The sequence below is a fragment of the Symphalangus syndactylus genome, chromosome 18 (genome assembly GCF_028878055.3).
Source record: "Symphalangus syndactylus isolate Jambi chromosome 18, NHGRI_mSymSyn1-v2.1_pri, whole genome shotgun sequence".
NCBI classification, from domain to species: Eukaryota; Metazoa; Chordata; class Mammalia; order Primates; family Hylobatidae; genus Symphalangus; species Symphalangus syndactylus.
Genome location: NC_072440.2, coordinates 65,482,301 through 65,497,742, shown reverse-complemented (window position 1 = coordinate 65,497,742; position 15,442 = coordinate 65,482,301). Strand labels below are relative to the sequence as shown.

Genomic DNA, 15,442 nt, shown 5'->3' with positions numbered 1-15,442 from the left:
GGCCAGGCTGGTCTTGAACTCCTGACCTCAAGTGATCTACCCAGCTTAGCCTCCCAAAGTGCTGGGATTACAGGTGTGAGCCACTGAGCCTGGCCCAGGCTAATATATTTAATTTTTTTTTTTTTTTTTTTTTTTTTTGGAGAGACGGGGTCTTGTTATGTTTCACAAACTGGTCTTGAACTCCCAGCCTCAAGTGATCCTCCCTCCCTGGCCTCCCAAAGTGCTTGGATTACAGACATGAGTCACTGCTTCTGGCCCAGTTTGGCAGTTTCTTTTTTTTTTTTTTTTTTGAGTCGGAGCCTCGCTCTTTCATCCAGGCCAGACTGCAGTGGCGCAATCTCAGCTCACTGCAAGCTCCACTTCCCGGGTTCACGCCATTCTCCTGCCTCAGCCTCCCAAGTAGCTGAGACTACAGGCGCCCATCACCACATCCAGCTAATTTTTTTTTGTATTTTTAGTAGAGACAGGGTTTCACTGTGTCAGCCAGGATGGTCTCAATCTCCTGACCTCATGATCCATCCGCCTCGGCCTCCCAAAGTGCTGGGATTACAGGTGTGAGCCACTGCGCCCAGCCGGCAGTTTCTTACAAAACTAAACATACGTCTTACCATTGGACCCAGCAATTACATTCCTTGGTATTTAGCCAAATGAATTGAAAACTCTTATCCTCACAGATGCTTGTAACAGCTTTATTCATTAATTGCTAAGGTTTGAAAGCAACCAAGATGCCCTTGAGTGGGTTAATGGATAAATAAATTGTGGTATATCTAGACAAATGACATTCAACACTAAGAAGAAATGAGGCTGGTTGCAGTGGCTCACACCTGTAATCCTAGCACTTTGGGAGGCCGAGACAGGCAGATCTCTTGAGCCCAGGAGTTTGAGACCAGCCTGGACAACATAGCAAAACCCGGTCTCTACAAAAATACAAAAAAATTAACTGGGGGTGGTGGTGCCTATCTGTAGTCTCAGCTACTTGGGAGGCTGAGGTGGGAGGATTGCTTGAGCCTGTGAAGTCAAGGTTGCAATGAGCCAAGATCGTGCCACTATCCAGTGGGCAACGGAGCAAGACCCTGACAAAAATAAATAAGTAAATATGAAGGGGGGAAAAACAAGTAACGGCTGGGCACAGTGGCTCACGCTTATAAACCCTGCATTTTGGGAAGCCGAGGCAGGCAGATCACTTGTGGTCAGGAGTTCAAGACCAGCCTGGCCAACATGGTGAAACCGCATCTCTACTAAAGATACAAAATTAGCTGGGCATTGAGGCGGGTGCCTGTAATCCCAGCTACTTGGGAGGCTGAGGCAGGAGAATTGCTTGAACCCAGGAGGCGGAGGTTGCGGTGAGCCAAGATCATGCCATTGCACTCCAGCCTGGGCAACAGACTCTCAAAATAATAATAATAATAATAATAATAATAATAATAATAATAATAAAGACAAATAGCTTCTAACAGCAAATTTCTCACTTATTGAGGCTGGGAAGTCTGAAGATCAAGGTGCCAGCAGATTCAGTGGCAGTTGAGGGCCTGCTTCGTGGTTTATAGATGGTGCCTTTTCACTGTGTCTTTATATGATGGAAAGGGCAAGGCAGTTCTCAGGGGCCTCTTTGGTAAGGACACCCATCCCATCATGACCTAATCACTTCCCAATGGCCCCAACTCCTAATACCATCACATTGGTGATTAGGTTTCAACATAAGATTTTTGGGGAGATACATTCAGACATAGCAGCTACATATTGCATGATTCCAGCTATCATGTCTGATAACCACACAAAACCTATAGAATATGCAACACCAAGTGTGAGCCCTAACATAAACTAAGGAAGCTGAGTGGTAATGATGTGTTAAGGTAAAAGGTTCATTGATGGTAACAAATTTGCCCCTCTGGTGAGGGATGCTGATAGTGGGAAAAGCTGTGTGTGTTTAGGGGCGGGGGTATTTAGGAATTCTCTGTCCTTTCCTCTCAGTTTTGCTTTATACCTAAAGGTGTATAGTAAAGAGTAAAGTAAACTCTATTTTTTAAAAAAGCATGAAGAGACCAGGACATCAATCTCAAGCCCTTTCTCAGTTTAGCAGATATCTTGCTCTAGAAATACTAATGGGTGGCTGGGTTGTCCTGAAGGTGGCAGGGCTTCAGTTGATACTTGAATCCCTTGAAATAAATTGATTTTTCAGATAAGCAATTGAAACATTCCTATCTTGGCCATAGGTTTATGAACCATGGTGTGTTCATTTTGATCTCCCTTTCCTTCCAGGACAACCCTCCATATGATAAGGGGGCCTTCAGAATCGAAATCAACTTTCCAGCAGAGTACCCATTCAAACCACCGAAGATCACATTTAAAACAAAGATCTATCACCCGAACATCGATGAAAAGGGGCAGGTCTGTCTGCCAGTAATTAGTGCTGAAAACTGGAAGCCAGCAACCAAAACCGACCAAGGTAAGACATGTGCCTGTGTCTTCCTCGGAGGGGGTCTTTGGGGGTGTTGCTCTGGGGTGGGGGCTTCTGATACCAGATCAGACAGAATCCAGAGAATCTTTCAGGTACACGCAAAATGTAGCTGAGGCCCTGTCGGACCTTGTGGGAATGGCTCATCTCAGCTGAACTTTTGACCTGTACAGGGATTGAGGAGGCCTTTCCAGTGCTCAGCCCTGGGCTGCCATCCACAGTGGGAACACACATGGACAGACAAGCCCAGCGGCTTGCTGCTGGTGCAGAGGGGTGCAGGCACTGGTCCCTGGAAGGGATGAAGGACTGTGGGGCTGCCTACAAGGGGAAGGGAGAGTGGGATTTAAGGTGGCCTCTTGCAGTAGTTAGTGCCTGAACTCAGACTTGAAGGAGGAAAGGAGGTTGGAGAGGGCCTTCTAGGCTATACGAAGGGCATGAGCTAGAGCCTAGTGGCTCGGGTGATGTGAGGGGAGGGACAGAGGCAGATGTAAGGGCAGTATTCCCAGATGAAGGCACGTGGTTGGCTTTAGTGGGCCTGGGATTCCCTGGAGTTGGATGTGGCTGTGCGTGGTGCACGTGTCTGTGTGTGGCTGTGTGAACATAAACATGCTCATTCTTCTGGGAAGAATATTTGAATCAGTATTGTGGTTGTCCTCCCTTTTGTCCCCTAGAAGTGATTAGTTTGTTATGGACTGTGTCTGGTTTTCATTTAATTCCAGACTTTCTTTTGAAGTCCTAATCTCATATTTTGATGGCTTCCTTTTAAGTACCTAAACCAGTATAAAGTCTGTTTAGATTAGAGCGGATGAAGCTGGCACTTGAGAGGCTGCAAGTGGAGGGTTTCTTTGGGGGGTGCTGCTCTGGGGTAGGGGCTCGTGGGTCCTTTCTGATGCCAGATAAGACAGAGTCCAGAGAACTCCTACCTTACCAGGTGCACGCAAAGTATGGCTGAGGTCCCACCAGTCCCTGTGGGAATAACTCAGCTGAACTTTTGACCTGCACAGGGATTGAGGAGGTCCCATGTTTCAGTGACTGAGAAAAGCCCTGGAAGGTGGAGTTCAAAGCCTTTCACAAGAAAAATCAAGCCTCACTTGTTGGAAATAATCACCATGAAAGGTGCCCATTAGACTCCCACACTGAGTAGAAGAAAGGAGTGGGTGCTAAACATTCAGTCAGGGCAGAACAGTCTCTAGTGGGCTTGGTCCTTGTTTGTATACAAGCTGATGTTTATAAAAGCTCGACACAGTTCTTTTCAGTGCCCATGGCCTGATTTTTTATTTTCCTTTTTTTTTGTTTTTGAAACGGAGTCTCGCTCTGTCACCAGGCTGGAGTGCAGTGGCATGATCTCTGCTCACTGCAACCTCCGCCTCCTGAGTTCGCGCCATTCTCCTGCCTCAGCCTCCCGAGTAGCTGGGACTACAGGCACCTGCCACCACGCCCGGCTAATTTTTTGTATTTTTAGTAGAGACGGGGTTTCACCATGTTAGCCAGGATGGTCTCGATCTCCTGACCTCGTGATCCGCCCGCCTCGGCCTCCCAAAGTGCTGGGATTACAGGCGTAAGCCATTGCACCCAGCCGATTTTTTCTTTTCTTTTTTTTGAGACGGAGTCACCCAGGCTGGAGTGCAGTGGTGCCATCGCAGCTCACTGCAACCTCCGCTTCCTGGGTTCAAGCAATTCTCCTGCCTCAGCCTCCCTAGTAGCTGGGATTACAGCCACCACGCTCAGCTAATTTTTGTATTTGTAGTAGAGACAGGGTTTCACCACATTGACCAGGCTGGTCTCGAACTCCTGACCTTAGGTGATCCACCCGCCTCTGCCTCCCAAAGTGCTGGGATTACAGGCATGAGCCACCATGCCCGGCGAGCCTGGTTTTTTTCTATACAGATTCCTAGCACTGTCAAAAGCCTGTAGCTGCATTTGATCAAGAGTGTTCAATAATTCTTGGAGTCCTTGCTGAGTCAAGTCTGTTAACCCACTGTGCCTGGGGAGTGGCAGTCCTTCCAGGCCAGGTTGCCCAGGAAAGCCCTGCACCTCAGGTTCTGGCTACAAAGAGTTCTGGGACTCCTCCCTTACCTGTAGACTGAGAGGGTGGGGCTAGGGCCAGGGAGGCTCTCAGGAGATGGATGCACGTGCTTTGCCACCTCTCATGGGGCTGCTGCATAGAAGGCCGTGGCAGGATTATTCACTTTTTACCTTCCTATCCAGGTGCACTGCCAAAATGCTCTGCTTTTTCAGACTGTGGCTGCTTTCCCCCACTCCCCCAAGAGCCAAATAACTTAGGGGCAGCTTTTAATTTTTTGTGAAAAGTACTGTTGACTTGGGATTTTTAAGGTAAAAATTTTGGTACCGGAGCTATTCTGTGTGCCATGATGGACAGAACCGGAATTGCTGTTTTGTGATTTAGGACAGTTGAGGATTCCTTCCTAGAACATTATTATGTAGATGTGGCATGGCCTTGATCTCCATCCTCACATACATCAAGAATGTTGTTCCTGGCACTTGACGGCCACATTCCCATGTTTGTTATCTATTACTGCATTATAACCCCTATCAAAACTTTGTGGCTTAAAGTAACACCAGTTTATTAGTTTTTACTCTAGAGGTTGGCTGGGCTCAGCTACATGGTTCTGCAGCTGACCGTTCGTTCCTGGGGTCACTCATGCAGCTGTATTGAGGTGGGAACTCAACTTGGCTGGGAAGTGCTGGTAGGCATAGTGCACATGTGCAGAAATGGTATTAGCTAAGGCACTTCGGTTCTCTTTGTGTTCTCTTATTTTCCACAAGGCTAGATTGGACCCCTTCATAGCATGGTGGTCTCAGGGTTCCAGGGTGAAGGCACAGAACTGGTACAGTGTCACTTCTGTGGATTCTTTTGGTGAGGAAAGTCCAGATTTAATGAGAGGGAAAATAGACTTCAGCTCTTGATGGGAGGAGTATGCAGGATGGGAGACATGATGGCAGAGGTGGGACAGGCAGGCAAGGATGCTGAGTCCCCTTGCTGCCTCCTCAGGCCCACTTGGGCCTGCTTTTCCCAAATGGCAGCTCTTCTGGACATGCCATTCCTTCTCCCACCTGCCTGATTCTTCATATGTTGGGTGTCCCTGTTTTTCTGGTGCTATTTCCTGACTGCAGTTCAGCTGCCACTGTCCTGCAAAGCCTGCGTTTTTAAATGCCTCACCATTCCTTCATTTGTTTCCTAAATATGGGAAGTGAAAATGTCACTTGAGGCCGGGCACAGTGGCTCATGCCGGTAATCCCAGCATTTTGGGAGGCTGGGGCAGGCAGATTGCTTGAGCCAAGGAGTTTGAGACCAGCCTGAGCAACATGGTGAAACCCCGTCTGTACCGAAAAAAAAAAAAAGGAAAGAAAGAAAGAGAGAAAGCCACTTGTGCCACCCTCCTGCTGTAATCTTCCAGCGCTCTTCCGTTGTCCCCAGAGCACCTGCTCATGATTTTTGTCTCCTGCCCTTGTCCTTAGAAACTTCAGCATTCCCAATTATGGCTTCTCCCAGATCCAGCCTTGAAGTTCTTTGACCTCCTCAATTCACAACCTCTAGCTCACTTTAGCCATCCACAAGTACAGAAAAGTAAGCATAATGGAAGAAATAGTAATATGAAAAGATGCTCATATGACCCAGCAATTCCACTCTTAGCTATATCTACCCAAGAGAAATGAAAACATATGCCTAATAAAAACTTGTACACAGATGTTCATAGCACCATTATTCACAATGGATAAGTGGAAAGAGCCCAAATGTCCATCAATTGGTGAGTGAATAAACAAAATGTGAGCGGGGCGTGGTGGCTCACGCCTGTAATCCCAGCACTTTGGGAGGCTGAGGCGGGCAGATCACCTGAGGTCAGGAGTTCAAGACCAGCCTGGCCAACATGGTGAAACCCTGTCTCTACTAAAAATACAAAAAATTAGCTGGGCGTGGTGACGGGCGCCTGTAATCCCAGCTACTTGGGAGGCTGAAGCAGGAGAATCGCTTGAACCTGGGAGGCGGAGGTTGCAGTGAGCCAAGATTGCGCCATTGCACTCCAGCCTGGGCAACAAGAGCCAAACTCTGTCTCAAAACAAAATAAAACAAACAACAAAAAAGTGGTGTATCTCTACAATGAAATATTATTTAGCCATAAAAAGCAATGAAGTACTGCCTTATGGTACATAAACCTTGAAAATATGCTAAATGAAAGAACCATCCACGGAAGGCCACATATTATATGATTCCATTTGTAGTTGAGCCTCATTGTTCATAGAGTCTGTGTTTGCGAATTTGCCTACTCACTAAAGTTTTTTGTAGCCCCAAAATCAATACTCTTGGCACTTGTGGTCTATCACAGATGTGTGCATGTGCAGAGCAGCAAAAAATTTGAAGTACCTCATGCACGTGTTCCAGCTGAGGTTGTATGTTTGAACAGTGCGATGCCCTGCCTTCTTGTTTCAGCTCTCAACTGAAGCAAGTGGGCTGTCTAATGCCACACTTCTTGGATTTTGTGCTTTTTGCTGGTGATTTTGTTTTGGCCCCAAACGTGGTGCTGAAGTGCTTTCTAGTATTCCTGAGCACAGGAAGGTCATGATATGCCTTTTGGAGAAAATACATGTGTGAGATAAGCTTTATTTGGGCATGAGTTATAGTGCTACTGAGTCAATATTACCTATTAAATAAGATGTCTTTAAACACACATAAAGTTATATATTAATCAGCTGGCAAAAATGTGAGCAGAGGCTTGTTTGAACCTAAACCTCTGTTTCCCTTAGGAGCAATGATTCATTATCATTAATTCAATGTTCATGGCAAGTTTATAGAACATAAGCACTACAGATAAAATTCAGCTGTATATGGGATGCTCAGACTAGGGTGGGTCCATTGAGATAAAGTAGATTAGTGATTGTCAGGGTCTGGGAGGAGGAGAATAGGAAGTGACTACTGAGAGTGGGTTTTCTTTTTGGGGGATGAAAATGTTCCAGGCTGGGCATGGTGGGTCACGCCTGTAATCCCAGCACTTTGGGAGGCCGAGGTGGGCGGATCACAAGGTCAAGAGATCCAGACCATCCTGGCCAACATAGTGAAACCCCGTCCCTACTAAAAATACAAAAAAATTAGCTGGGCATGGTGGCATGCGCCTGTAGTCCCAGCTACTCAGGAGGCTGAGGCAGAAGAATCACTTGAACCCGAGAGGCAGAGGCTGCAGTGAGCTGAGATCACGCTACTGCACTCCAGCCTGGGTGACGGGGCGAGACTATCTCCAAAAAAAAAAAATTAGCCGGGCGTGGTGAGGCATCTGTAATCCCAGCTACTTGGGAGGCAAAAAAAAAAGAAAAACCTTTTTTTTTTTAAGCACATTCCATGCAAGGCTACAACATTGCGTATCTTCTTGGGTTGAAGGTACATTGACATTTTATTCTTTGACAATGAAGATCCCTGGATTTTTATGAAAAGGAGGGGAAATCACAAATATTGCTTACATCCGCTATTGCAGAGAAACTGTTATTAAGAACAAAAGGGCCAGGCGCGGTGGCTCACATCTGTAATCCCAGCACTTTGGGAGGCTGAGGCGGGCAGATCACGAGGTCAGGAGATCGAGACCATCCTGGCTAACATGGTGAAACCCCGTCTCTACTAAAAACACAAAAAATTAGCCGGGCGTGGTCGCGGCCACCTGTAGTTCCAGCTGCTGCCACTGCACTCCAGCCTGGGCGACAGAGCGAAACTCCGTCTTAAAAAAAAAAAAAAAGAAAAAGAACAAAAGGAAGGAAATATTATAGGCTTTATTCTCTGATGATAATATAGTGAGAGTAAAAGGTAAAATTGGCTAATTTGTTGTGTGGGTTTTTTTTGGTTTTTTTTTTGTTGTTGTTGTGGGGACAGAGTCTCACTTTGTCACCCAGGCTGGAGTGCAGTGGCATAATCTTGGCTCATTGCAACCTCCGCCTCCTGGATTCAAGCAGTTCTCCTCCCTCAGCCTCCCGAGTAGCTGGGACTACAGGCACACGCCACCACGCCTGGCTAGTTTTTTGTATTTTAGTAGAGACAAGGTTTCACCGTATTGCCCAGGCTGGTCTTGAACTCCTGAGCTCAGACAATCTGCCCACTTCGGCTTCCCAAAGTGCTAGGATTACAAGTGTGAGCTGCTGCGCCCAGCCTGTTGTATGTTTTTAAGCCCCTACATTTTGCAGAAAAAAAAATACTTCTGAGGAGCATTTGGGTCACAGAAGAGACCAAGAACCCAGGGCTGGATGGTTTATAAAATATAATTTAATATGCTGTCCTATATATGAAAAATGTTGATAGAGGGCCACAGTTGTAGTTTGTAAAGCAGACATTATCTGTCAAGTGTTCTTACTAGCAAAACAAGTTCAGCTCAGCTGAAGTTTATTATAGTTTAGATAAGGAGCCAGAAATGCACCCAAGGGAACAGAGAAAGAATGAAATACTTATCAGAACTACTAAGTAAATTTAAAAATACTCAGACTTGAGGCCGGGCATGGTGGCTCATGCCTGTAATCCCAGCACTTTGGGAGGATGAGGTGGGCGGATCATGAGTCAGGAGATCAAGACCATCCTGGGTAACACGGTGAAACCCCATCTTTACTAAAAATACAAAGAATTAGCCAGGCGTGGTGGCGGATGTCTGTAGTCCCAGCTACTCGGGAGGTTGAGGCAGGAGAATCGCTTGAACCCAGGAGGTGGAGGTTTCAGTGAACTGAGATTGTGCCACTGCACTCCAGCCAGGGTGACAGAGTGAGACTCCATCTCAATTAAAAAAAATTCAGACTTGATCAAATTAGTGAAAGTGAAACTATAAAAAATAATGAAATAGACAAATGGCATCTTCTGAGAAATAGGTCTTTTAATTTTTATTTTGCCAGGCGCCGTGGCTCACGCCCGTAATCCTAGCACTTTGGGAGGCCGAGGCGGGTGGATCACGAGGTCAGGAGATCGAGACCATCCTGGCTAACACGGTGAAACCCCGTTTTTACTAAAAAATTACAGAAAATTAGCTGGGCATGGTGGCAGGTGCCTGTAATCCCAGCTACCCGGGAGGCTGAGGCAGGAGAATGGCGTGAACCTGGGAGGCGGGGCTTGCAGTGAGCCGAGATTGTGAGCTGTGATTGTGCCACTACACTCAGCCTGGGCAACAGAGTGAGACTCCGTCTCAAAAAATATATATATATTTATTATTATTATTTTTTTTTTGCGATAGGGTCTGGCTCTGTCGCTCAGGCTGAGTATAGTGGCACAATCACAGCTCACTACAGCCTCAATATTGTGGGCTCAAGCAATCATCCCACCTCAGCCTCCCAAGGAGTTGGGACTACAGGCATGTACCACCACGACCGGCTAATTTTATTTTTTATTTTTTATAGAGGCCAGGTCTTGCTATGTTGCCCAGGCTAGTCTCAGACTCCTGGCCTCAAGTGATCCTTCCTCCTTGGCCTCCCAAAGTGCTGGGAATACAGGTGTGAGCCACCAACCTCTGCATTAGTTACCAAGGTGACGATAGTGAGAAGTAGAGAGCCTAAGTATTCATATCAGAGAGTGAGGTGAAAACTCCTGAGCTTGCCCCTAACAAAGTACTCAGCCTGTCCTTAGCCCAGGGAGGTTTCTAAAATGCTAATGCGATGGTAATTCTCCTGTTACAGGGCCATTTCTAATTATGGGAAAGGAAGGGGAGCCACCTATTTGTGCTGTTAGGTGACTGTGGCTCAATTAACGACCCTGAAGTCAAGAACAGCTAGGAAAAGGGAGCAGTCTCACACCGAGGGTGGTGTGCACTGAAATACACTGTGGCCAGTCAGCCAAGGGTGGGCTTCATTTATTAAATAAAAATATACCTCCAGGGCCTGCTGCCTCTAGAGGTACAGGTGGCTTGTACAGGGAGGTGATACCATCTACCCCCGAGGAGTCTTGGAGACTGAATTAGAGGCCACCCTGGCCTGCAGGGAGCTTTCCAGGCCCCTTGCCCCTGCTGGCTGTTCACAGTCCACCCTCCTTACCCAGCCACCCCCCAGCCCCAACAAACGTAGAACCTGTTAGCGTTGCATGCACCATGCCCTCCTCGCCTCTGCCCCACTGCGTCACCTCTACCCGCTGTGGTCACAGGAGCTCTCTCTTTCCCGTTCTCACCAGGCACAGTAAGAAGCAGAGGTTAGGCAGGTGGGCTTTGGACACCAGGCCAGGAGTACTTTGTGCTGTGGCCCTCACTTAGTGTGTGCTGTTGAACGATTATGCCTTTGCATATGACTCAGCCAGCATCAGTATTTTGTTTTATATATTTATTTTTGAGACAGAGTCTCGCTCTGTCACCTAAGCTAGAGTGCAGTGGCACGATCTCGGCTCACTGCAACTGCCGTCTCCCGGGTTCAAGCGATTCTCCTGCCTCAGCCTCCTGAGTAGCTGGGACTACAGGCATGGGCCACCATGCCTGGCTAATTTTTGTATTTTTAGTAGAGACGGGGTTTCACCATGTTTCCCAGGCTGGTCTTGAGCTCCTGACCTCAGGTGATCTGCCTGGCTAGCATCAGCATTTTAATCCATTTCTTGTAATGCTGAATGAACAATATGAGCCCTCAATAAAGGAACTGACCAGGTGCAGTGGCTTCATGCCTGTCATCCTAGCACTTTTGGGAGGATGAGGCGGGAGGATCACTCGAGCCGAGGAGTTTGCGACCAGCCTGGGCAACATAGTGAGACCCCATCTCTAGAAAAAACTAGGCCAGGAGTGGTGGCTAACACCTGTAATCCAAGCTACTCTCAAGGCCAAGGTGGGAGGATTGTTTGAGCCCAGGAGATCAGACTGCAGTGAGCTGTGATTGCACCACTGTACTCTAGCCTGGGTTAAAAAAAAAAAAGCTGGACGTGATGGCATGTGCTTGTAGTCTCAGCTACTCAGGAAGCTGAGGCAGGAGGATCACTTACACCCAGGAGTTTGAGGGTACCGTGCAGTAAAGTATGATTGAGCCACTGCACTCCAGCCTGAGTGACAGCAAGACTGTCTAAAAAAAATAAAAAGGAATTTGTGGCATCAGCAGTTCGGAGAAGAGGGGCACCGTTTTACAGTGGGAACATTCTGAGGGTGCTGGTCCTGACAGGGTCAGGGGGCAACTGTGGCAAAGTATGTGAGGAGGTGTGGGTAGCAACTGCTTCTGATTCTACACTGTCCTTCCACCCTGGGGCACGTCTGGGCTACAGCACCTAGGGGGAGTACTGTGGCACCCATCAGAGCCATCAGCGTGACATCTGCCTGTGGTCTTGACAATGTGATGCGATGGCAGTTGTCAGCTTCCCATTGGCTGGCCCCAGTGACCCTTTCTAGAGGGTTCAGAAACTCCTAAGGGTCTTCCAGAGTTGGGTCGTTGCGCGTTGACAAATGCAGCGCCATCACATACCCTTCTCTCTAGTGCCCACTCAGTCACCTTAACCGAAACTTCCCTGAGCCGAGCATGGTGCTGGGTGCTGGGCTGATGCAGGGAAGTTCTACCCAGTCCTGCCCTGAAGAAAGTGACCCTGTGTGCATGTGTGAGAGTGGGCAATTCAATACTAGGCCTCCTATCTCCAGAGCGCACAAGAGGACTGGATTAGCTGGGCATGGTGGTGCACGACTGTAGTCCCAGCTACTCAGGGGACTGAGGCTGGAGGATTGCTTGAGGTCAACCCAGGAGGTTGAGGCTGCAGTGAGCCAAGATGGTGCCACTGCACTCCAGCCTGGGTGACAGAGTGAGACCCTCTCTCCTCCCCAACCCCCCACCAAGAAAAAAGGGCTGGGAGTGACTGAGGGCTAAGACCTCCCCAGGTGTCAGGTCAGGAAGGCTTCCTGGAGGCGGAAGCACATCACTGTGAACAATTATTCACTGTAGTGTTAGCTATTTGTTGTCCATCAAGGTCTCCTAATCACAGAGGAAAGATGAGTTTTCTGGCTGTCAGAATTTTGGATAAATAGGAGGCAGCTTTGGCTTAAAAGCACATTAGCTGTAAACCAGTGGTAAAGCCAGAGTTTTGTTCCCGGGATTAGTGGTGCCATTTCTGAGACTGTGTTAACCCCCCATGCCTTGTCCTTCTCTTGGCAGTAATCCAGTCCCTCATAGCACTGGTGAATGACCCCCAGCCCGAGCACCCGCTTCGGGCTGACCTAGCTGAAGAATACTCTAAGGACCGTAAAAAATTCTGTAAGAATGCTGAAGAGTTTACAAAGAAATATGGGGAAAAGCGACCTGTGGACTAAAATCTGCCATGATTGGTTCCAGCAAGTGTGAGCAGAGACCCCGTGCAGTGCATTCAGACACCCCGCAAAGCAGGACTCTGTGGAAATTGACACGTGCCACCGCCTGGCGTTCGCTTGTGGCAGTTACTAACTTTCTACAGTTTTCTTAATCAAAAGTGGTCTAGGTAACCTGTAAAGAAAGGATTAAAAATTTAAGATGTTCTAGTTCTGCTCTCTTTGTTTTAAAAACCACTGCTTCAATCTACTTCAAAAGAATGGTGTTTCTTTTCTTGTCCAATTTTATCCAAAATCTTCAAGTTACATTTAACCCATAAGGTTTAAAAAAAAAGGAAAAAAAAGGTTGTGGTTCCCTTTCTTCCCTACCCTTGCCACTCCCACTTTCTGGCACCGAGTTTATTTTTCACTTACTTACTTCCCCAGACCCCGGGCCTGCCTCCACAAAGGAGAAGAGACTGCCCTGGCGGTCCTGGTGGCTTTTCTTAGCATGTGTGGGACTGTTGCCCAGTGTGGGAGTTGGTTTAAATTCTCCTGACTCCAGTTTATAACATCCTTTTAAAAAATTTAAAAACGAACAAACAGCCACACCCCTCGTCCAGTCCTCCTCAGTTCTTGTGTGAAACTCCAGCTGATGTTACCACAGTAACATCAGTTAATTGGGCAAGCCCTGATGTCAGTGTGTGTAACTGACCTCTGGCCTGGCCTGCACAGAGAAACCCTATAATCACAGGTCTGTGGTGGCCCCGAAATGGGGAGCCTGCTAGTCAGGAGGATGCTGTGCACACTGTGTGTGATGAATCTCGCCAGAAAGGCTCCTGAGGTCCCAGGTTGGCACTTCTCCCTGCAGCCATTGTAGAAGATCTGCTGGTCCTTGCAGGCAAAGCTACAGCCAGAATGTCCATTTGAAATTCCCAGCTCATCTGTCACCAAGCTTCATCCGAATGTGCCACGGAGCTTGCTCTCCACTTCTCCGTGCAGCGGCCCTGCCACAGCCCTCCCTCGGCACACTTTGACCTTTTGTAGGATTGGAATTAGCAGGACTCGGCTATTTAAAGCACCAGTCTGGGGTCGCCTGGGCCCCTGCTGACCCCTTCCTCCAGAGCAGCCAGCCCAGCCCGGGAACAAGACGGACTTCCTCTCCCTTTGGACTCACAGCCTTTGCAGAGTCAAGCTCCACTTGAAGCTCACTCAGTAATATCCTTTCAATGTGTTTTATATTGTTTTGACTGCCTTTTTTTGTAGAAATAAAAATTGACCTTAGAATTTATCATCAGATAAACTTGTAAAGATTTGAATATTAATGTCTTTTCAAGGCAAATGGGATTGTCCCCGCACTAGTAGAGAATCCATGTTGCTCTGACACCCCAAGGAAGCCGACGATCCAAATGCCATGTGTCACCAACCCCGCTTCTGCCACTGGCGGCTTCCCTTCTTGGCTCTTGGGGGGGACTAGATCCTGTGGAGAAGATGACTTAAACTTTGCTTTTTGTTTTAATTTTAATTCTATAACTTGAGATCTTTCCGGGGCCTACAGGCATGTAAGACAGCTTGGTCTGGTCTGTGCAGAAGTGGGGAGTGATGGGCAGGTTCGGCAGCCTAACATTGTTCAGGCGCGTGGCCCCTGCGGTGTGTACGTGAACTCAGCTTCTTTTGTCCTAGGTACGCCAAAGGCAGGTTTCTGGAGACTCCCTTGTGCCCAGGATGGCAAGGGCACTGGGCTGGCGTTTCCACATCTGTCTTCATTAGCAGAAAAGTGATGATGGATTTTATTTCACTCACACTCCAGTTTGTAATAAAATGCCAAATTCTGTCAGAAGCTATCCAAACAAGCCACCATTTGTTCTTGTTGCTTCTCTGGATCCAGAAATGTTGCCATTCTTGGAAACTGTCCCATTGCTTCGTATTTCTGCCAACGTAGCTCTGCCTGCCTGTCACCCCCTCACTGCGCTCTGCTCACCACGGGAGGATACCTGTGTGCCAGCAGCCCCTCAGGGACTCTCAGCCCTGGCACTGGCACCCCAGGGTTGGCCCCATCAGCAGAGGCCTGGCTTTCGAGCCAGTGGGTGTCTCTTCTTCGGGCCTGGGCGGCTTGCTCCTGCCAGCCATGCCTTCAGGGTAGGCTCTGAGCAAGCTGGCGAACAGCCCTGGCTGCTCCAAAACCAAAAAGCTGGGTCCTCTGGAGGAGGGGCGAGCTGTGGAGCAGCCACCCACCGCTGCCCAAGCTCACTCAGGAATTCACACCCGCCTGGTTTCTTGAAGTGTGCCGGGTCCTTCCCTCTGCTCCCTACTCCCCACCATGGCAGAGAATAGGCTTTCTAAGATGCTGCGATCCCGTTCTGCTGCCCTTAATAAAATGCTCTCAGACACTGGTTAGTCGTGTGGGTTTCTTCCTTCCTGGGAGTGGGCAGTGCCAAGGGCCTATGCTCTTGGAGATGGGAGGGCTCTCTGGGGCCCAGGTCCTGGGGCTTCTGATCTCTCTCCCCATTCCCAGCCTCTCCACATAGAGGTGTTCCTGCCTCCCTAGAGGGAAGGAGATGAGGTATAATCAACAAGAAAGCTAGAGACTCCAGACAGTCGGGGCCTGCAGAGGGCGCTCTTGGGCGTCTCCTTGAGGGGACAGGGACTAACGTGTGAGTGCATCACTTACATGCGTGGGTCATCCTGGAGCCCCCTGGGAGTGTTACAATGCATGTTTAGAAGAGGCAAACCTGTGGTCCCAAGAGGTCACAGAATTAATAAGCGTGTGCCTGAGGATGGAGCT

The 15,442-nt window shown here is 48.3% G+C and overlaps 1 protein-coding gene across 1 annotated transcript in view; it reads left to right on the top strand.

The window, feature by feature from the left end:
- Nucleotides 1–15,050, top strand: part of UBE2L3 (ubiquitin conjugating enzyme E2 L3) — a 59,809-nt gene extending 44,759 nt beyond the window's left edge. The window contains exons 3-4 of the mRNA XM_055252375.2: nt 2,260–2,446; nt 12,530–15,050. Of these exons, the coding sequence (XP_055108350.1) occupies nt 2,260–2,446; nt 12,530–12,684 (342 nt within the window). The 3' untranslated portion in view covers nt 12,685–15,050. The remainder of the gene's footprint in view (nt 1–2,259; nt 2,447–12,529) is intronic.
- The last annotated feature ends 392 nt before the right edge of the window (nt 15,051–15,442 follow it).